General features: G+C 37.1%; 1 protein-coding gene across 1 annotated transcript in view; it reads left to right on the forward strand.

Moving 5' to 3' along the window:
• The first annotated feature begins 1,544 nt into the window (after positions 1-1,544).
• Positions 1,545-23,892, forward strand: part of LOC143269231 (uncharacterized) — a 68,220-nt gene continuing 45,872 nt past the window's right edge. Inside the window, exons 1-7 of the mRNA XM_076554291.1 lie at positions 1,545-1,948; positions 3,961-4,075; positions 4,234-4,407; positions 8,494-8,600; positions 9,432-9,569; positions 11,557-11,615; positions 22,769-22,799. Of these exons, the coding sequence (XP_076410406.1) occupies positions 1,698-1,948; positions 3,961-4,075; positions 4,234-4,407; positions 8,494-8,600; positions 9,432-9,569; positions 11,557-11,615; positions 22,769-22,799 (875 nt within the window). The 5' untranslated portion in view covers positions 1,545-1,697. The remainder of the gene's footprint in view (positions 1,949-3,960; positions 4,076-4,233; positions 4,408-8,493; positions 8,601-9,431; positions 9,570-11,556; positions 11,616-22,768; positions 22,800-23,892) is intronic.

The following is a 23,892-nucleotide window of genomic DNA, read 5'->3' on the forward strand; positions in this document are numbered from 1 at the left end:
AAACTATTACAGTAATTTTTCCGACATAATATTTGTATTGCTTATTGGGAATTGCAAAAAGTATGTAACAATCACATTAGCTTCCCATTTCTCCCAGGTCCACCACCCAACACCTGTGTCCCTGCTCCAAATACACCAAGTAGAATTTGTGTTGCTCATGTACTCATTGGAGTCACTGGCTATTGGGAATTTCACTTTTGCAGGTTTTTTTTTTAATGGAAATATGTCTCTATACACAAAGCATAGAAATTCTTTCAAAAGAATCAGCATTAGAGTGAAAATCCAGTACAAAAACATTAGAGATACAAAGGTATGTGTATTATTATATTTAGATATTAATAAATTAAAAGTAATGAGCACATCTTTTATGATCCCTGAGATGCTACTGTTCAGAGATTGCGTTTGTTAATTTTCTGTTTCTATGATAAAACATCATGACCAGAAGCATCTTACAGAATGACGAGTGTATTTAGGCTTTAAGTTCCAAAAGCATAGGAGTCTATCATGGTGAGGAGACTTAGCACAAATGGCCAACCTGGGGGCAGGAAAAGGAAGCTTAGAGGTTCCATCTCAACCACACTCAGGAAGCAGAGAGCAAACACAATGGGCAGAGACTATGACCATTCAAGGCCTGTCTCCAGAGACAGATGTCATCTATCAAGGCTCCATCTCCCAGATGTTCCACATCCTCCCCAATTAGCACCACCCTCTGGGACCAAGTGTTCAAATAGCTGAACCTGTGTGGGACATTCTCGTTCAAAAGTAGCTCAGACAGCAAATATAAGTATCTAACACTACAGATAGTGTGTGGAGATTTTCAGGGATAGAAAATATGCTCTATGAAACAACAGCAGAAATTTCCTCATATCAAGAGAAATAAATACACCCAGGTGCACAGAATAAATTTAGAATCACAACAGACATGACCAGATAAAAACTTCTCCTCTTAGTATTGAAATCATGTAAAACTAAAAACATCTTTTCATTTCATTTTCTTAAGGAGGTTCTCACTATGCAGCTCTGGCTCATTAGACCAGGCTGACCTAGAACTCACAGAAATCCATATGTCTCTGCCTCCTGCCAAAGGCTGGGATTAAGGTGTGTACCATCACTCCTGAGTCACAAAAATAGTAATTTTACAGCTTTTCACTACATTGAAAATTCAAAGAACACTGAACCAAAAATATCAGGGAGAAGCTTCAAGAGAGAAATTTCCTTACAAAGACATGCCCATCCATGACCTCTTAGTGAAAAAGGAAATAAAAAACCAACACTCAGTAAAATAAGAACAAAACCAAAAAAAGATATCATAATGAGTAATTACACCCCCAAAGAAAGTAAGTACCAATCAAGATTGTTGTGGGGAATAAAGAAATAAAGAGATCGAGATCTTGCAGGATATACACAAACTAAAGCCCAGGAGACCACCACGCTTACATTGCACATGCGCAGTGAGCACTATTTGCTCCATGAAACTGTCAGTTATGCCTGAGGAAGAACGAGCATGCTTTTGTTTACCAGTGTTGCTTAGCAACGACTGTTCTATAACTGGATGCTTCGGTTTGACTGGTCAAACCATAGCCTCGCACTTGTGGGAGTCACAGAGTCAGGCTCTGGTTGTTAGACGGTCAGTGGTTAAAAGTCCATCATTTCCTAAAATTACTTAGTGTTGAGTTGATAGAAAGGTGGTCACAGCTATGTTGTCCACCCGGAGGAAGCTCTTGTGCTGTAAGAAGGAGCCGAAAACTCCCTTGGGATTTTGTGATGGCCCAAGCAGGGCAACGGGATACTTGTCCTGCTTTTACTGTGGAACTGAAGACAGGTACTGCCAGCCTTATGACCCTGAAAACGAATTCCATGAAGCAGTATGCATGGGAAAGCTCAAAGTGGTGCTGCGTCTCCTCATGAAGAAGAATTTTCATGTGAATGATGAGGATGAAGGGAAACGGTAAGAACACTTGGAAGCTAATGATGAAATCATTAATGATGAAATCGGGTGATGGGAGAAGCCTACCTTGACTAGCTCTGTTGAGGGCAACAGGGGTGAGGAGAGACCAGCTGTGCTTTCTGGACTACAGTCTCCTTGGTACCCGTGATCACACAGAGGTCCAGTGTCCAGATCTTCTTCTGGAGCAGGAGAACCATAGACCAAAAGCTCCAGCAGGTTTACTGTCACCCCGCAATCCCCCTATGGAGCATTTTCTTATGGAGCATTGAATACACAATGGAATAATCTAACAAACTATAAAGAAATGGGATTTAATTTCAATGTACCTATTAAACACAATGTTGTGTAAACTGTAGAAACTACAGAGATCAAGTAGTGTTCCTCAATGTTTTCCTCCCACCTAAAATCACCCAAAAACATTCACTATGAATCTTTTATCTGTGTGTACTAACATTTATATTCCTCACTGAAAATAATAGAAATAATCAAAACTTGATATTTCTCCTCTTCCTGCTGCTCCTTCATTTTCTTGTTGTTTCTCACTAGTTTCATGGGGATCTCACTCTCCCATCTCCATAAATTTCTCCTATGTTTCTTCACTCATTACTTCATGTGTTTCTGAAAGTTTATTCAGTGCGGCCTTGATCAGCCACCATTTTAATAACACAATGTGCTGACAAGCTCCAAGTTCTCTGAAAGTTACTTCTGATATCTTTACTTACTTCTGATAGAGGTAAATGGAACTTGCTGTGAATTTCATGATTTACAAATCAACAAACTATCTTGCTTTCCCAATTTTGGGTTTGTTTGAGGTGGCCCACAGTGTACTAAATCTCCCTGGTGAAACTGATATTAGACACTGATGTTAGGCTTAGCACGTATCTAATTCGTATGTATGCTGTGAATTTAACTATTGTCAAAAATGGCCATTCTTATGTATTTGAATTGAAATTCCATACTTAGTTCCTTTGAATTAAAGTTTCTTAAAAATCAAAGCCAAGTTTGCTGTGCATTTAGATTTTGCTGTTGATACTTTTCAGTTTTTATCAATAGTACATTTCATTACTTTCTTTAAAAAATCCAGTAAAAGTCTAGAAATGTTTTATATGCATGGATATGTATATATATATATATATCATATTATATATCACATTTCACTTAGTAGAGACATCATGCATGGCACAAATGACATGCTATCTTATGTATTAAGAATTGTCTTTAAGTTTTGGCAGTCACTGTTGTACATTATGAATTGTAAATGACATTTCAATTTTAGCTGAGTTAAAATGTGCAAAAAACCAAATCTCAAGCTCAGTGGTGTGTCATATCTACAATCCAAGCTCTTTGAAGGCTGAGGCAGCAGAAGCATAAGTTTATAGTAGAACTTGTCTCAAGTTTTGAAGAGATATCCTTAGACTCTAAAGTTTATACTCCTTAATATATTTACAAAATAGAGATAATGGAACTAATATTGACTTGAAATATGTTTATTATAGTGTTAACGTTCATAACTTAAATACCTAAAAGATTGTTCAGTTGTTGTTGAAGAATATTTTCTGAATAGTTGCAAAAAATCTAATTGAGTCATCCTAATTTGATAGAAGTATTCCTTTTAACACTCATTTTCTGGACAAGAATTCACAACACAGGAAGGCTGAGAAGTAGGAGGTTGATGGCAATGTCTAGAGTAGGATTCAAACTGAAAATGAGTTCACCCAATAGTCATGTTTTTTTTGTTCAAATAGGCTGCTCTTTACTACGTAGTTCACTAATAGAGCACTTCTCTAGGCTGCAGCAGGTGTGTGTATTATTCACACTGCCATAAATGATAGTTGTAGTAAATTTTTAAATACAGTAAATTATAAGAGCAAATAAAAATAAATTTTGAAGTTAAATATTTTTAGAGGTCAATGGACTTAAATGTTATATAATATTTATAAATGCCAGAGTGATTGTGTATGTTGATAATAGTGCCTTACAGTTTTCCTTCAAAATGTCTCTCATTCCCACAGAACTGCGCTCCACTTTGCGTGTTTCTATGGTCATATCGATCTGGTTCATTTACTGTTATTTGAGGACTGTAAGATAAATGCCCTTGACAATCAAAAGTCCACACCACTAATGAAGGTATTTCAAAGACTTCAATTTCAGTAATTAAGTTGATCTAAGTGTTTAGAACGAAAGTAAAATTAAAGTCACTTAAATATAAATCATGGTGAAAGCTGGGGGAAGTTTCTCGTGTATTCTTTAAATTAACAGTGTTTTCCTGGTAACAATATCCACAGGCTATACAGAGCTGGGAGATAGAGATCGTGTCTGTCCTACTTCATCATGGAGCAGATCCCAATATTAAAGACTGCAATGGAGAAGCAGCGATCCACCATGCAGTGTATGTAGACAGGCCAGATATTGCCAGCAGTCTTCTTGAATTTGGGGGAAACATTGAAGATACTACAAAGGTAAAGATTTTCTAAATTGAATTCCCAAGTATTTGAAAACTATATGCTTTAACAGTTGTCATATCTTGGTCCAAATTTTTCATGTTTAGAAGTTTAAGTATTACTTGACCGGCCCTTTGAAATAACTTGATCGGTATCCATCTAAGTATTGATATGTTGTTATTGTTTTTTACCCCCATTGAGTCCAATTTGTGCTGCCCACATACTCTTGGGTATATGACCATCCACTGGAGCATGATCAGTCCACCCAGGCCACACCTTTAAATGAAAATGTCTATCCAGTCCTAGCAGCTGTAACTATAGAGAAGTCTTCAGCTCAGAGCAGACCTTCATGCTAAATTCCTGCTTGCATAATGAGATTTTGTGTCACTTGAGCTTCCAAGGGTCTTCTGCATGTTTTCACGGTGACTGTGATGTCATATGAACATCTATGCTGGTGTGCCCATGAGACACTCTTTGCTTTTGATCATCCAGTGGACCTGGCTCTTACAAGCTTTACCCTGATCTTCTACAGTGACCCCAGAGACTTGAGAGGGGGTTTATATCAATAAGGTTAGAAAGATGGATGGGTACAGAAGAGGGGTGCATTTGGAAAGTAGTGAAAGGGAAGGGGTGAATATGATTAAATTGCATTGAATATAGCTCTCAAAATTATTTCCAAATGGGGAGAAGTAAATGTTAATTTATTGAAATCAGTATTAGAGAATTTAGCTTACTTTTATGGAGCCATAGAAAATATTTATAAAAATAGATAATGGACTAAAAGGATTATTTGACTTACATTTCCAAGTTACTATATATTACTGGGGAAAGCACAGAATCAGGATCTTGAGAAAGCTGTTGACATATCATCTATCCTCAAGAGAGGGAGAAATGAATGAGTCCAGAGTGCCTGTTTGCTTACTATGCAGCTATCTCTGTAAAGTCTTACACAGCCATGTTCTGAAACAAGGCTGTGGTGCCGCCCACCAGGGGCTGGGTTCTCTTCATTGGTTAGCCATCAAGATAACTTCCTATAGGCAGCTGGAGATAGCTTGGTCCGTGGTATCAGGAACTTGTGATCCTTCCTTTCTCCTCTTATCTCCACAGAAACAGAATCAGTGGCTCCTTGAAAAACTCAGAATAGGTGTACCCCAAAACTGCCTACATACCAATATCACACCCATCAACTATCCAATTCCAAAAGTTTCAACACCTACCCAAAATATTGACAAGCTGTGCTGGGATATAAATCACTTCAGGCTGTGGGTGATACTTAACCTTCAAACTGCTATCACAGACTGAATATTTGCAACTGAAGCATGGTACATTGCACTACAAGCACTTGATTTCCACACATCCATTAGTACGCATGCAGCAGAGGTTAAAATTTTAGTAAACAAACCAAATGGCTATGGAACAGCGCAGTCCATTCATACCTCCGTTTTCTCCAGGAACGCAGTGCATGCTCAATCTCTAGGAGAATTTTAAAAACTATGCTTCATCCTGACTATAACAAATCCAATCATTTTGCTTTTGAGCCCCTATAATGGAATGGTTCCCTGCAGGAGGTACTTCCACGATCCAAACTCCAAGTGTGTTTTATTTGCTAACAAACCAGAGCTGTATTCCCCCATTTCACCTGCTTTGCCAATACAGGTATTTCATTCTACTAGCCTTATTTCTTAGTGCTTTGATATAAATTTAAGATGTCTGAAGATTCCTTTTCTCCTTTGGCAGTTTGCAGAGCACCACAGATTCTAAGGAAGCTAGTACTTGGGTAGGAATCACTGGGTTAGTTCCAGCTTTATTCCTGCCAGTCTTCCCTCCAAAGGATTTGGTGTCTTTTGTAACAAGATCTTACACTTAAGTGACTGGAGGCAACCAAGAGCAGGGGTTGTTAGCTCATATTGTTTGGGAAATCTCTGGAACTCCCAAAAAGCCTAGGGAATTTTTACCTACCTGGCACTGTGTCTTTTGTTAGCTGTGGAGTTGGGCAAGGCTTTTTCACTCCTGTCAATTACAATACATCTTCTTAATCTCACAGATATTGATAATCCTAAAATCATCATAGACTTCCAATATTAATTTTTTAGATAGGGTTTCACTATGTAGCCCAGACTTTCCTAGAAGTCATGATCCTCCTGCAATACCCTGCACTCTCTTGATGGGATTACAGTTGTGCCTTCATTTCTGAATCACCTAATGTTTAAAATACTTTTAAATTATTGCTCTATTTTGATTCCTGCTTAGATTGTTTTCTAAGCAAAATATAAATCAGAAAGAAAGCAATGCCTTGCCCATCTCTAAAACTTCAATTACACAGATCTGTATAGCTATAGCACAGTACAGTCACTCAGTAAATTGGACTTAGATGCAATGATGATTAAAATGCAGCAAATACAGAGTATAACAGAGATCCACAACTAGTGAAAATGCAAAAACCAAAGGAGCATGGGTGCCTACCACAATCCTACATCTACAATACAACACCCACACTTAAGTTTTAGGTGACACTGAGAAAGAAAGTTCTAAAGAAAAAAAGCCCAAACAATCAAACAAACAAACAAAAAAACAAAACAAAAAAAACCTCTGAGTTCCAGTGACCAGGATGACTGTTGCAGAAAAGTGTCTTCTAGATACAGAAGGGATAATTCATCTATGAAATCTCAATAATATGGTTGCCTAAATAAGACCTGCACAAGGAAAACACCAGTTGACATGCAAACACTTGATAGGGGAAACTTCAAAACTACACTCGTAAATAAAGAGTTGCCCATTATCCATAACTGCTGAGAGTAGATTTCAATTTTCTCCAGCGATACACTCTAAACTCCTCAATAGTTTATCCAGCCACAGTGGCCATCCTTAAACACACACATTTACACACATGCACATACACACACATGAACACACACACAAACCAACACACATACAGGAAGAGAGGGAAACAGAGGGGGAGGGAAAAAGAAAAGGAGAGGCAGAGACATAAAAAAGAGGCACACAGAGAGTCTGTTCACATTACATGGAACCAGTAAGTTGTACATAATACACATGTGTGTGTGTGATAGTAATAAAAAACATGTCCTGAATTTCAGAGGGAGTTAGGGGGAGTTGGAGGAGTGAGGGTGTAGAAACTACGTAAATACAGATATCATGTAGGAAATTGTCTAAAAATAATATAAATAAAAAACATTTTAAAAATGTACTGGATTTTCTAAACACTAAAACAGTTTTCAACTTGTAACAGGACAGAATACATTTCAAGGTAAGCAATAAAAGATTCTTTGAGTTGGGCAGTGTTGGCACACGCCTTTAATTCGAGCACTCGGGAGGCAGAGGCAGGCGGATCTTTGTGAGTTCGAAGAATGTAAAAAGATTCTTTGAAATTGTACTCATTTTGAGGTCATTTCTTTGGTGACCTGTTCAGAGCAAGAGGCAGACATTGTTACCCCTGGCCCTTCCTGAATGGAGAATCAAGCAGAGCTTCCTCTGTGTCCTCAGCAAATACCACATCATTACAATACTCGGAGAATTGTGCCTGAGAAACAACTTCTGCTGTCGCTCATGTTTGCCCCACAGAAGATTTGCCAAACAGTACTTCCGAAATCAGGTTTAAAATACTGGACAATTCCATAGTTTTGTCATCATGCTTAATTGAATTTTTCTGTTGGGAAATGGTACATCTGCCACATAACTGTCTTTTGAAATACAGGAGAATTTTTGACATAGAAAAGACAATTTTGCTCATCCATGCAACTTAGGATCTAACACCTTTGCTACTGTGTGTCGGTGTGTGTCTCTTTAGATAAACTCTGAGGGGAGAGGGCCATGGCTTCAAAGTACTATGACAACTTCTGTGACAGGAACCATAGGTCCATGGGTGTCACATGAGTTCTGTAATGGACTAGAGGACTTTGTGATGACTGTAGCCGTGGTTAGAATATTGCAATCTTGAGGATCGTTAGAAGGTGCATTAGGCTAATAAGGAAAAGACTACTGTGGTCAAGTCTATGGTAAACATTATGATCACAGGGCTACATACATGATTTTCAGTTCAGTTGTGAAATATGCAGTATTGTGAATGATTAATTGATATCATTACAGGATGGGTTGACCCCTCTGCTGCTAGCCCTCCGAGAAAGGAAACACCGCATGGCAGCATACCTAATCACAAACGGTGCGAATCTTCACGTATGTGATAAATATCAAAGGTACTACACTTTGCATTTTTAAAACACTGCTTGTGTTGAAAATAGTCTAGAATAGTAAAAATCATTCATTTCAAATGTGTTATTGGAATAGATTAGAAAAAGTCAATAAAACATCAGTTACATATCTAAAAAATATCTATTACATGAAATGGTTATGCCAAAGAATGATAGTCAGGTTCATATTCCCTTTGATAATGAGAGGTTGTTTTTTTGATTTTTATTTTGACTGCCATATGATCTTATATGAGTTGATAGCATTTTTATTAGATTTTACATTTACAGTGTCAGTTCCAAAGTTTTCAAGTTTGCAATCACACAAACTTGTGAACAACCTTTAATCTTCAAATACTTTTGGTGGTGTGCAGAGAAGGATGATATATGAATGGTAGTTGTAAACTTACATATATGGCATGATATTAGTATCAGCAATTGAAAACATTCATTTTAACATTAAAATTATTTGATAACATTATTACTATTATTTTATGCAAATTGCAGTTCCGTATTTAACAGTGAATTATATTACAATAGAATAGAAAGGAAATGGCATTCTTTTTCATATAAAGCTTTCTGTACTTCTGGTCACTTTTCTCCAAACAGTTATTCACCATAAACAATTTAAAATACAAATTTTACTCTATAAAGTATCATAGTGGGCTAAGAAGTTTTCTAGTTTTAGCCTTGGACATATTTTAGGAATCTGAACTCTGCTTTCAGGATGCTTAAGGCTACTTAGTTAATGGTCAATTCTACACACAAAGGCTTTATACTTACATGGTAAAATGTATACAGTTCACCATTTTAGTAATCGAATTGCCTCTGTCATTCTAGAACAACACTCATGTATGCAGTTAAATGGGATTGTGAAAATATTGTTGAAATTTTATTGAAGAAAGGTGTTGATCACCACTTAAAGGACACATTTGGATGGACTGCTCTTTATTATGCCGTTATGGGGAAACGCAAAACGTAAGTACAGAAGTTAAAACGCTATTTGAAACTAAATTCAGACATGAAATATTTACCAATGTTGTATTTTAACCAAGCGTGACTTCATTATTTAAATGCTTTTGGAATGGAAGCATTTTAGTCAACTCCACTTGCCATGAGATAAGCAAAGGGATAGATTGGTCAGAATAACAACGGGTGTACAAGAGTCTTAATCTCAAGACTGATCTGTGATGATTCTGAGAATCACACTCAGGGACTTGAATGTATGAGGCATTTATTTTACCACTCAACTTCATGGCTAAACTCTCCTTTGGAAGCCTTAATATCTTTATCTTTCAAGATCCCAGCATGCTCTGGTCGTTCCAAAAATAAAGCAATGCATGGCACAGAATTTTAGTTTTTGAGTTACTTCTTTGAATCTAAACATTTGTAGTTTGACAGAAAATCTTGATACTTATCTTCCAAATATTTCATCCAACTTATTACCTGAATGCTCAACAATCTAACATGCTCCCTCAGTCCAAGAAAGTAAAAATTCCTACATATATCAGATAGATATGGCATACATGAGGAAAACTTAGGAAGCATTTATTCATGGGGATTTAATGTGATTACACCTGTCTTTTAGTCCAGTGTTAAATAAACTTGATTATCAGGTTGTACCTACTGATCTGTATCTTTATCATAATAGTTATGGAGCCATGAGAAAAGGGTAGTTGAAAATTCAACTATGTGCCTGAAAATTCAAATTTTCTCCTAATATAACATAGTGTTCTCTGGCAGCTAAAACTCTTAAGATTTCTCCAAAGCTGTTGCTAGGCATCTGAACCTTATCACTTATTCAAAGCATTCCAGTATCCTAGAAGACCATCATGGCACGATACTTTGGAGGAGTCTCTCTTTTTAGCCATCAGATGGGTTTGCGGATATACTAAATTATCACATGAATCCAAGCACTTGCAGAAAGAGGCCAGAGATGCTTTCTTTCTTTCATAGTAATCTGTAGGCAAGGGTTCCTTTATATCATCCTCTGTAGCACAATCTGTGTTTGTGACAGATCTCTAGCGCCTTTCCCAGGGAAGTTGACAGAAAGCGATTGGCCTACTAAGTGCTTTTTCTGTGTAAAGGAACATTTTTCAAGATACTTGAATCTTTACCTCAAGATTTCAGGATATTTCACAACTCTGCCTCAGAAGGAAGACAATGAATACAATTTTGTGAATCTAAATTATATTAACTGTATTCAGTATTTAAGCCCCATCACAACCCATGAGTATACTTATAGCATTTATAAAAAACGATTTTTGTCTTCCATGTAGGTTGATGATAAGCATGGCGATTCAGGATCATTATGACAAAACTCTGATCATTGTTCCCTTCTTGGCTAAAAGAAGACCAGCAATAGAGCAACCTATGTCTTGGAATCCATTAGTGTTCTTACCATGGGCTTACACTCACCATGGGCTTACTCTTTATTTCAGTAATATCAAATTCTGAATTCTGTAGCATTTGATAATAGGTCCATTCATGAATTACAGAGTGCTTTCATTTAGGATTCTAATCAGTTCAAGACTGAGAAGCAAGTTAGATACTGCTTTACTATTTCCGTGCCTGTTTTTAGGTGGTGAAATGTTCATAGCAAACTGTTAAACTAAAGTAGGGAAATCCTGAGTTTTGGAAAGTTAAGCTGGAGCCTAAGGAAACACTTTCCCAGAGCAAGAATACTTAGGACTCCTTCCTATATTAGGGCACTTTCCATCCTGTCAAGATAATCCAGATGGTTTGAATCGTAGTAAATCTATACCATTTCACTCTGTTCTTTCCTTCTAAAATGAGAAACTTTGTAAAACCTTTTAGAACTAATAAATTTGAAGGGTATATCCAGATGACCTGATGGAATCTTATATTGTATTTGAAATATCTTAAATGTTTAATATATTGATAAATGGTTTTCCATCCATATTAAAATAATAACATTGTCTACCACCATTTCCATACTTTGCAGAAAAATGGTGATTATTCAGCATGACTTACTCCTCTTGAGACAACAAAATACCTTCACACGTAAGTCTTTTAAAGTTTCTTCTCTGTAGCCCTTCTTTAGATTAAAAATGTTGCATTTAGAATTTTTTCAATTCTCTGTAATTAGATATTATTTGGGTAGCTGGATCTTGAGGTAGATCCATAACCAGCTTCTTGAATAATGGCCAAACAGATTTCCATAGTGGTTATAAGTTTGTACTGCCCTTACCTTTGGGTGAGTGGATGAGTGTTCCTCTTACCCTTCACCCACAAAGAGCAGTTTTTATTTTTAAAATGCATTTAAATTATGATACAATTAATATCCTTTCCCCCTTTCCATTCCTCTTTCCAGCTCCTCCTAGGCAGTTTTAAAAATCAAGTGTCTATTGACAGCTGAATTGTTTAAGAAATTAGTTGTATGAAACTGCCTTGTTAAAAAGTTTCTCAGTTTTGCACCAGAATTACATACTTGCATGTAAAAATATTTTTCAAATTACCATACTGGGGTGACATGCCAGCCTCTCCCCAGCTCACAGCACATTTTAGTTTACTTCATACATTTTTTTCCTAAAAATGTTGACATAGTGTCTAGTTCATTAATAGTTCCACTACACTGTATTGTAATTCATTTTATTTGTTTATTTCATGTGTGAGTGTTTGCCTGCATGTACACCAGGCATGTGCACCATGTTCATGTCTGGTGCTTGTGGGAGAGAGAAGATGGTGTTGTATTCTTTGTAACTGAAGTTACAGGTGATTGTAAAATACCACATAGGTTCTGAGAACAGAACACAGGTCCTCTTGAAGAGCAAAGCATGCTATTCACTTCTAAGTTGTCTTCTTAGCTACCCACACACATTATAAAAAACACATTAAATGAATGCATTGCAGTAAGTGAACATAATTACTTTGTTATACATATCATAGAAAACATGATTTGTATGGGTAAACATGACACAATATTCAATTCTGTTATGATTTCCTTTTTTGTGTATGTTATTAAAGGAATGTTTTCTTTTCTATAGATTTTAACTAAAGTACAATTGGATCCCTTTCCCACTTCCCTTTCTTCCCTCCAGCACTCTCCCTATGCTCCCGCTTCTTCCATGTCCCCACAGGTCTCAAATCGATAGTCTCTTCTTCCCTTATAATTACTCTTCAATGCACACATTCACACACAGAGGCACAAATGGATAACTACAACCTACTGAGTTCAGTTGTCTTGTTTGTAGTTACATGGTTTCAGTGTTGACTACAGTTTCATTGGTCAAGCAATTAGGCATTCCTGTCTGAGAGAGACTCATTATTCCTATCTCAGCAGTCAGTAGTTTCCTGCAGTTCCTTGTCCAGGAGCATGACCCTCAGAGATTCCTCCCCACTTCTTCCTTAGCATGTCTATTGATATTGTCTCTGTTCAGATCTTGTTAATGTAGCCATTTCCATGAGAGACTGTTTGTTTCACAGCAGACTTCCTGATGTTTGCAGTCTTTCCACCTGCCTTTTCTGTGATGTTCCTTGAGCTATAGATGCTGGAGTTGTAAAGTTGATGTATCAACTGGGACTGGGATCCCTAGACTCTGTTGATCTCTGCTTCGTGTCTACTTGTACATTCTGGTGTGGGACTCAAGAGAATCTTCTTGATAAAGGGGTCAGTGGGTCATCTTTATCTTCTCAGAAAAATAGCAATTAGATTCATTAATTCTTTGTACAGTTTTCTTTGTTTCTATTTAATTCATTTACTTTTTATTATTTCTTACTATCTACTGTTTGGGGGTTTGGTTTGTTCTTTTTTTTTCAAATTCTTAACTTGGATCATTAGGTTATTTATTTGTTTATATGCATACTGGAGTTTATTTTCCTGTCAATTTTAACTTTTATGACTCAATGGTTACATACTGTACATGGCATTATTTCAATTTTCTGTATTTCTTAAAGTTTCCTTTGTCTCTAGGCATATGCTCTATTTAAGAGGAGCCTCTTTGTGCTGCTGAGTGGAATATATATTCTTTGGTGTTGAGGTGGAATATTTAATTATTGGTTAGGTCAATTGAATGAAGATGTCATTTAATTCTGAGATTGTATGTATGTATTTGGGCCGGATGACCAATCAATTGGAAAACTCGGTGTTTGCAATCACGTAATGTTATTGGGTCTGTGTTGATCTGTGCCTTTTGTTCCATTAGGTTTCTTGTGAAGTTGGGTGCAGCTGAAGATATGACTCTCTCTTTCCTTCTCTCTCTCTCTCTCTCTCTCTCTCTCTCTTTCTCTCTCTCTGTGTGTGTGTGTAAGTATTCTATTTTGTATTTGTTGAAACTTTAATTAGTATGAAGTACATATCTTTGTCTCTTCTGCATCATTTTAGTTTGAAAATGATTTTTCAGATATTAGGATGGTGATACCTGCTTGCTTCCTGACACTGTTTGCTTAGAATACATTTTGCATCCATTCATTGTAAGATGGTGCTTGACTTTTAAACTAAGATGGGATTTTTCATAGAAAATAGATAGTTGGATTTTGTTTCTTAATTTGTTTAGGTAGCCTTTGTCTTTTGACTGGAGTGTTGAGGCCATTGATATCTGGATTCGTTGTTGAAAGTTGTACCTAGATTGCAGTGTTTTATTTTCCTGTTGTTTTTTGTTGTTAGATGCCCTTTGTATTTCCTTTAATTCTAGTTTTGCTTGTTTTCTTTCTAAAAGTCTCCTCTCACACTTACTCCTCTGTTCAGTTAGAAGTATTACATTTAGCAGTCTGTTTAGACTTTGTTATTTGCTATGACTGTTTCAGGCTGCTTGTATCATGGAAGTGTTTCTGCTTCAGCTATGGCAGACAGATTCACTGGGTCCATGAGTCCTGGTTGACATGCATGGCCTTTTAGTATTTGAAGTTCATTGCTTCAGGCTCTTCTGCTTTTCAGAGTTTTATTTGATAATCCAGCTGTTGCTCTGGGCATGTTCATTTCCAAATGACTTGTATATTTTTTTTCTTAAGCTTTCAATATTTTTCTTAGTCCTGTATATTTGGTGGTGCTACTATCATATGCTTTGGAGTTTTCTTTTTCTGATCTTGTCTGGTTGGGGTTTTGTTTGATTCTTGTATCAGTGTGTGTATATATTTCCTTACTTGGATGAAGAATTCCTCTGTGATCTTTCTATTAATCTTGTCTATGCTATTGATTGAGAATACTGTTTCCTCATGTATCCCAATAGAATTCAAAGATCTGAGCTTTTGATGGTATCTCAAATTTCTTGCCTGGTCTTGTAGTAGATGTAACCAATAGTCTTTTTAAAATAAAAAACACAGAACCAATGTAAAAGAGAAAGCCGAGAGGACAGAGCTCAGAGCTACAATCTTACCTCCTGCAGTGCTCCTAGCTTCCTGGAAAAAAAGCTACTTCCTGTGTGTCTGTCTTTAAATAGACTTTCTGTTCTGTCTTCTCATTGGTTGTAACCCCAAACACATGACTGCCTCATCACTGCCTGTAAGTACCGCCCTCCAGGTCTTAAAGGTCTCCAATGCTGGCTGTATCCCTGAAAACACAGAGATCTACCTATCTATTCTACCAAGTGCTAGGATTAAAGGTGTGCGCCACCACCACCACGCTCTTGCTATGGCTCTAATAGCTCTGACCCCTGGGCAACTTTATTTATTAACATACAATAAAAATCACATTTCAGTATAAATAAAATACCACCATATTTCCCCTTTTCTATTTTAATAAAAAGAAAAAAAAAGGCAAAAGGTTATAACTAACAAAAGAAAAAACAATATACAAAAGTACAATAACTATATACAATATATACAAGTAACAAATACCTAAACAATGTCTAGTCCATTTGTATTTGTCAAATCAGAGAAAATAATTCCCTTATCTATCCTATTTTGGTAAGTCCAAAATGTATCTAATTCACTTTCTATCCTAATTAATCTTCAACTATAACTAACTAAACTTCAACTCCCTCAGAGACCCAAGAAGGAAATAATATTAGCTAACAAAAATAAAAACAGGAAGTGCACTCAAGCAACTTCCAAAAAATTTGTGAGTTGACAGAAACAGCGAGCTGCCTGGACAGTCACCTGAGGTTTCTCCGCAGTGTTGGGGCATCATCTTCAGCCTATAGGCTTAGTGTATCTGACAGACTCATTTGTGAGGTAGGATGTACACAGGGTCAACAGTTCAACCTCACATTGGGTGAGAGCAGTCCATGTACCAGAAACACCTGAATTCTACTAGTGTCATGTCATGATTCAGGATTATAAATTCTGGAAATTGTTGACAGTTTTTGAATTCAGCTGACCATTCTTCTTGGCTGTGTATATATGGCTTCATCTCAGCATCCCCTTCTTCTCCACATCCATCTATTAAATGCCAGTCTACTATTGAGAGGCATGATCTTTCAGCTGCTGTTCCATTGCACAACAGAAGCCATCGGCCCACTGCCTGTTCAGCTGCCTTTGAAGAAAAGGGCACTGTACCTTTTCCGGATTGTGAAGGCCACTTCAGGGATGGTGCCCATATTGTCCTGGCCTCAGAAGATGCCTTTTGATAAAGCCATAACTACACTTGTTTTGGCAACAATGAGTAGTCCTTTGTTTCGTGTCCTGTCTGTCCATTTTGTCCTGTTGATTCGAGGATACTTTATTGTCCAGTGGCTAACTTTTGCCACAGTGAAAGTTAGCTCCATATGCAGTTTCTTCAATGCCCATATTTTCTCTGAAGTAGATTGGTACTGCCAGGAGCCGACATGTCTCAAAAAAGAAAAATTTCTAAGTTATTAAAACATTTTAAATGCCATATTCTGTAGATCTCTGAAGGGTTTGAAGATGACCTGTCTAAAATATATTTGTTCAATTTTTAAAACATATCTAATATGACTACAAGTTCTATTGTAATGTCTAACTACTAACTTTCATTTCTTTATATCCTAATAGTTGGTAATAATGTAAAGTACTTAAAACTAGTAAATGTCTTTTTCTTTTCTTTTCTTTCTTTTTTTTTAAACAAGAACCTTAAATCTAATCTCCTTTGCTTAGCCTTTTTCCTAAGCCTTGACAACAACTTCTAACCAACCCCCCTAAACAGTGGAAATTATCCCAGACCCAAAACCCATTAAAAGAACCAAAAAACCACCTGCCCCACACCACCTCTTTGGGAATGTGGGCATTGTATTCTCAAAATTGCTTCCTGCTGGGTATCAGTGAAGTTATCTTTATCCTGAAAGAAAAAATTTAGGTTAATTGTCAAATTCTAGGAAAGGTAACTATATCCTTCATTATCCAGTCTGTGTATAATGCCAAAGTTCAGGGTTTATCTCAAGTCCTTATTCAAGTAGTCTTTCAGACTGGATCATCTCAGCTAGTCATCTCAAAATTGCTCTGAGCACCTTGTAGTTCAAAGTTGATCTGTAGATGATGTTTGTTAGCTTAGTGATATTATTATTGTCCACGTGGAATTGTTGTTGTTGTGGAGCCCCATCTTCTTTCTGGAGACTTCAGTTGATGTTAGGCCGTGATTTCTTGCAGAAAACTGATAAGAGACTCGAACACAAAGACATATATATACAACTAATTGAAGTCTTTTTTCTAGAATTAGTTAGTACTCTATATGACCATTTATTTTTATCGTTAATTTTGGTTTCTGTTCCTTAATAGAAGTTTGCCAAAAAAATTTTCTTTGTTTTCTCCTGAATTTTCTATTCTCTCTGTTTCATCATCCTGACCAGCATGATTCATTCCAATAGGCACTTGGTTATTTAATCACTCTGAGCAGGGGTTTCCTCTACAGTTGCAAGAAAGGTTTGAACTGGATTTGCTATGGGGGCCTGCATGAGGCCCCTCCGGGATTTTCCCAAAAACTGAGGCAAAGGATTACCCTGTCTGTCCTTTGTTGATCTATATTCATTGGTCCAGTGTTTTCCCTTATCACACCTTCTGCTTCTAGGAATGACCTGTTTACAGTCCCTTTTCAAATGTCCTTGCTTTCCACATCCAAAACATCTAACACTCCTCAAACCTTTTGAAATTGCTTCTCCTACCCACATATCATCATGCTCATGAGCCTCAACATTAAGTATGTCTCTAATCCAATCTTCCAAAGGTGCAGATCTTGCCTTTAACAGCCTGATTATTCTTTTGCATGCTGCATTCGCATTCGCATTCTCAAAGGACAAAGATTCAATTATTATCTTACTAGCTTCTAAATCTGAGACCATTCTCTTTACTGCTGAAGCCAGTCTTTGTAAAAAATCTGTGAAAGATTCTTTGGGGCCTTGCATAACCTTTGTAAATGATTCAGGTTTTTTTTCCTGGTTCCTCTGTCCATGCATTCAAGGCTGCTGTTCGACATAAAATTAGGGTTTGGACATCATATAAACATTGTGTTTGTACTGTTGCATATTGGCCTTCTCCAATAAGCTGATCTTGGCAAACTTGTATTCCTTTATCCCTCCATTGTTTTTCTATGTTTTTAGCTTCTTCCATAAACCAAGTTAAAAATTGCAGCCTCTGGCTGGGTTCAAGAACAGCTTGTACCAGCTCCTACCAGTCCTGTGGTACAATCCTATTATATGTTGACCAAGAGTTTAACATTTGCTTTACATATGGGGAATACATGCCATTAGATACTATTGCCTCCTTAAACCTTTTTAAATCCAAAATTTCAATTGGAGCCCAAATATTTTGTGTAGTCATTTGATCAGGCAACTGCTGTACGGTTACAGGATAAATTAAAGGTGACTGTGTGAAAACAGGCTTTCTTTCTGTAACCTTATGATCCAAACATGAAACAACTTCACTGTTAATTTCTTCTGTCTGAATTTTTACAGGTTTAACAAGTTTTTCTAAAGCTGTCATCCTGGCACTTAAATTGACTATCTTTTTAAATTGTAAAATGAGGATAAGCATAGTGATAAACTGCATAATTCCACAAGTACTAATCTTCTCATATAGTTGTTCCACTGTCAGACTGCCTAAAATTTCAAACAAAACTCAATTTTCTTCCAATGTACACATAAAACCCATTTTTTTTAATGTGGAAAAAATTTTCTCTTTTAAATAGTTTCCTTTAAAATATCTGATATGTTGTTACTTACCAAATCTGCGTAGAACAGTAGAAATCTGAGGAAATTTCAAAATAGCCACCTAGTGTCCTAGGTGTGAAGAGAGAGAGAGAGAGAGAGACAGAGAGAGAGAGAGAGAGAGAGAGAGAGAGAGACAGAGAGACAGAGAGACAGAGACAGAGAGACAGAGAGAGAAAGTGAAAGCGTAGCCGGCTAAAGCTTAAATCCAGCCACGTGTTCCCTCTTGAGTCGAGTCAAGGCTTGGCTCTGGCTTCCTTAAGCTCCCACCAGGTGAGTTGGCTTTACAGGCAGGGGCCCTGTTCAGCAGGGCAGGCCTGAGTTGTATGTAGCACCGGCTTTAAGCAAGCAGCTCAAGGTTAGTCCGTCCTGAGGCCAAGCAGACCTGGGCCAGGGCTAGGGAGTAGGGCCGACCACTCGAACTAGGGAGCCAACCCCAAGAGGTTTTTAATGGATTCTTGTCACATTGGGCACCAGATGTAGATATAACCAATCGTCTTATTAAAATAAAAAATACAGAACCAATGTAAAAGAGAAAGCCAAGAGGTCAGAGCTCAGAGCTAAAAATCTTACCTCCTGCAGTGTTCCTAGCTTCCTGGAAAAAAAGCTACTTCCTGTGTGTCTTTCTTTAAATAGACTTTCTATTCTGCCTTCTCATTGGTTGTAAACCCAAACACATGACTGCCTCATCACTGCCTGCAAGTACCACCCTCCAGGTCTTAAAGGCGTATGTCTCCAATGCTGGCTGTATCCCTGAACACACAGAGATCTACCTATCTCTTCTACCAAGTGCTGGGATTAAAGGCATGCACCACCACCACCACTATGCTCTTGCTCTGGCTCTAATAGCTCTGACCCCTGGGCAACTTTATTTATTAACATACAATGAAAATCACATTTCAGTACAAATAAAATACCACTATATGGTCTTGTAGCATGGCTTTTTTTCTTTTTTATATTATTTGATAATTAATTCTAGATTTTCTACTTTTTCTTTACATTCTCATATTCTATTTTTTGTTTGATTTGTTATATTGGTAAGGTTTTTCTCTGAACTTTCTAATTGGGATGCTGAAATTTTCAGTATTATATCTATTGCAGCCATTGATCTGGACCTAGTCTTCTGTGTATGGTGACAGCCACAGGCAAAAAAATGTGGGGCCAGAACAGGGAAGAAGTGACTTACCCAGAAAAGGTTGTGATATATTGTATACTCTAATAAAATTTGCTTGAAGATAAGAGGACAGAACAAGCCACTTGATTAAATATAGAGGCCAGGCAGTGGTGGCACACATCTTTAATCCTAGCACTTGGGAGGCAGAGACCCATTTGGATCTCTGTGAGTTATATCCACCTTGGATTACATGAGATTGAATCAGTCTAGGAGAGAAACAGAGCCAAGCAGTGGTGGCACCCACCCTTAATCCCATTACTGGGAAGTCACATGCCTTTAATCCCAACACTAGGAAGGACGTGATGTCTGGGTAGAGAAAGGTATATAAGGCTCGAGGAGACAGGAACTAAAGGCTTTTTGGCTGGAACCCCTTTTGTCTAGAGGCTTTTCAGCTAGAGAGCTTTTAGCTGAGGACTCAGAGGCATTCAGTCAGAGGATTCCTGGAGTTGGCGAGGTTAGACTTGGCTATGACTTGATTCTTTGTCTTTTTGATCTTTCAGCATTTTCCCCAATATCTGGCTCTGTTGTTTTTTTTTTTAAATTAAAATAACATTTAGGATTCCTGCAACAGAGGGTTCACAGCTTTGGGCCTGGAATAGGCTTGTTGGCTTCCAGAGAAAATGAAGTAGCCACCTAGCTAGCAAAGGTAGCTAGGAAACATGGAGGCCATGCCTGCTGCATTTCTAAAGCAAGGCATGTGGGTTTGGAGAAAGTAGTAGGGGATAATAGGATGGGAAATGGAAAGAGAGACTTGCTCAACAATGGTGACTCACAAACAAAGAGGGTTGTCAGCTTGGATCTGGAACAAGTGTGAGTTTACTGATGGCAGTTTTTGGGGGGTTACGAAAAAAAAGAGACTTATTCAATAAAGGTGGCACAAAATCTAAAATAATGGTAATTTTGTATTCAAATTCTTCCATTTAAACAAATACATCATATAGTGTTACTGAAATGTTTACATACATGGTGATTACTTCTGGCTCTACTGTATGGCAATGGTTTGGTTCCTAAATGTATAATTAGAAATTAATATTCTTAACTGTGAGGTGTTGAACTCAAGGTTTCATACTTTAAGAAGGAGGTGCTCTATGTATTTGCTACTCCAATGACCCTATTTTTATTTTTATTTTTGTCTTCCTGCTTTGTGTTGCCAAATAGACTCTTGAGTGCCAAAAGGCAATCTCCAGAGGTCAAACTGTAGTCAAGTCTTTCACATGATTTTTTCCCATATGCAGTAACCTTTAGAATGTGAATACTATAGATGAAGCAAATAATGAACCTCTTCTTTCGGGGAAAAAAAGAAGAAACTAGTCTACTAATTCCAGATTTAAATTCTGTTTTTATTGTGGGTGGTTAATATCTGTAGTGTTTATCAGTAAATATGAAGCCACTCATACACCAGATAATACTTGACTATCCATCCACAACCCCATTTTATCTTTTACCCTATTTTGCAAGACAAGTGCTCTGCCCCTTGGGCACATTTCTAGTCTTCATTTTCCATGGGAAGATACTTTCTCAAGGGTAATGTCAATAGGATCTCACCATGTGTTGTCTTTCTTATTTTATATAAAAGGGGAACTGTAGACAAAATTCTAAATGGTCTTAGTAAATAAAAAACACAGAGCCAAATACAGAGTTAAAAGTCCAAGATATCAGAGCACTAGTGAAGAGCCAAGACAGCCTTATCTTAATACCTGGCCACTGTCTCTTCTCTAATGAGAGAGACCTTCTTCCTCTGTGACTTATCTTTTTATTGTCTTTCTGTTCTGCCTTCTCATTGGCTCTAAACCCAACCACATGACTTCCCTGTCACTGCCTGTCTATACAGACCTCCAGGTCTCTATGGTTGGTACTGGGATTAAAGGTTCAGGTCACCACTGCTTGGCTGTGTCCTTGACCACACAGAGACTCTGCCTGCATGGGATTGGATTAAGGGTACGTGCCACCACCGCCTGACATCTGCTTAATGGCTCGGTTTTACTTCTGATCTCCAGGCAACTTTATTAACATACAAATAAAATCACACTTCACTTCAGCACAAATAAAATACCACCATAGGGGACTAGGTTTCTATCCCAGTAGAAAGACCTTAAGTGAGTTATTAAGTGATATATATGTAGATACCTACATATGGATTTATAGTTTTATAATAAACAAATTTCCAAAGCAACTTTCTTTGACCTAGCCTTGCTAGTGCATACTTTTAATCTTCTGTATAATAGCCATGTGCAGAATAGATATGTTCTTAAGAAGGGGATCTTACCAGTAGTTATGTCCAAAGGTGACAATAGCAATTGAGTTTCTACCTTATTGCATCATAGGTAAGAATGAGAATTATAGCCAGATCTAAAAGAGCTCATCAGAACCTAACCACAGAGGAGATAGGGAGGGTGGGCAGCATTGATTTCACCTTACCTCTCTTTTCTAATTCCATGCAAGTCTTTATGAGAAACATTGTCCTGATAGGTTTCCATAATTTTAGGAGAGATTGATAAGTACAATGATCATTGCTTCAGGTTCTCTCTGATAGGTTGTTTCATTCTTACCTGAAGGATTGCAGCCGTGTATCTGGGGAATATTTGTTGTGTTATAACAAAATATTTATACTCTCTTGAAATTGATCCTGGTACCATTCTTCCAGAAAACTACTCTCTTTGCTATTTATTTATGATAGGCACTGATTCTGGCAATGGCACTATTTGCCGTAAGTTGGAATTGTTGTGAGTATACATGGTCACCTACTTTGAGGTATCAAATGCTGATAATTTCTTTCATTGTTTTATTCAATAAATCCAAAGAAGGTGATTTCCTGATGCATTTGTTATATTCCAGTACCATAGTTATTATTTATCCTAGAAGATTTTTTACTCTAGAAGATTTACCCTATGATATTTTATAGACTAATATAATCGACTGAAATATGTTTACTATTCATTCAATTATAGGAAATGAGCCTGAAGATGTCGTTTCATCAGGGTAAGATTTTAAGGTCTTTGAATATGAATGTTAACTTATAATTAGAACCAGGGAAAAGAACTAATGTTTATTGAATATTGTGTTCTTCACTGATTCCATCTGATTTATTTAGTGTCCATGATGCATTAATATAATCATATGTTTTAAAGCTTTTATGTCCTTGTGACTAAGTGTCTTACTACTTTAGCAAAGGTCATGCAGAGAGTTTGATTAATTCTATAATCCCATAGGTAACAAGTTGCCAGCTCTTGACTGAACTGTCAGCCTCTTCATTCTCTTGTTCCTGTGACTACATTGAGATGATCTCATGTAGAAAGCCAGTTTTCCTTATGTGTCAACTCTGGATTAGAGTTTTCCTGAGAAACCTATCTATAACTCCATAGTTTTTCTTTTTGAAAGTTGTTCTTAGATACTACATTGCTATCAAGATTGGAGGGGGATCCTCTCTTAATTGTGTCTGTAGTGCCATAGGTTTGAAATGAGCAAGATGACAGAAGGCTTGGAATTACATTATTGGAATGGTAGTCCATGTGCACATACACCATGTTATGCTGTTACAATTGAGCATCTATTTAAGGGACATTATGAACTTATACTCAGTTTTGTTTTCTCTTCAAACTACTAGACTGCCTGGTCACAAGAGGATTTTTTTCCCTCGTTTTATCAAGTCTTTGTTTCCCCCAAGACACTAAGCATTTTGAAATTTTTACTGTACATTTATTTTTCCTCATGTTTCTTGACCTATAGTTTAGAATTTTTGACTGCCAGGTACTCCTTCTTGTTTTATTAGAAAATTTCAGATATGAAAAATTTGTAGTTTGTAAGGGATTTTGAAAACTAATAAAAGTATCCTGAGCACAGAAAACTAGATCCAACATTATACATAAACACTTGCTCTGAGGGAGAAGCCAAAACTAAAACACAGTATTCTACGGAGGTGGAAATACAAATGGCCCAATTTAGGTCTTTTAGTTCCTTCACTAAAAGACCAGTCATTACTGACCAGTATTTGATTGAGAATTCCTGTAGGAAAATATGGGAATGAGTCAAGTGTTCCAAGAATGGCATTAAAAGTAGCATAGTGGTGGATGAT

The sequence above is a fragment of the Peromyscus maniculatus genome, chromosome 18, assembly GCF_049852395.1.
Source record: "Peromyscus maniculatus bairdii isolate BWxNUB_F1_BW_parent chromosome 18, HU_Pman_BW_mat_3.1, whole genome shotgun sequence".
NCBI lineage: Eukaryota > Metazoa > Chordata > Mammalia > Rodentia > Cricetidae > Peromyscus > Peromyscus maniculatus.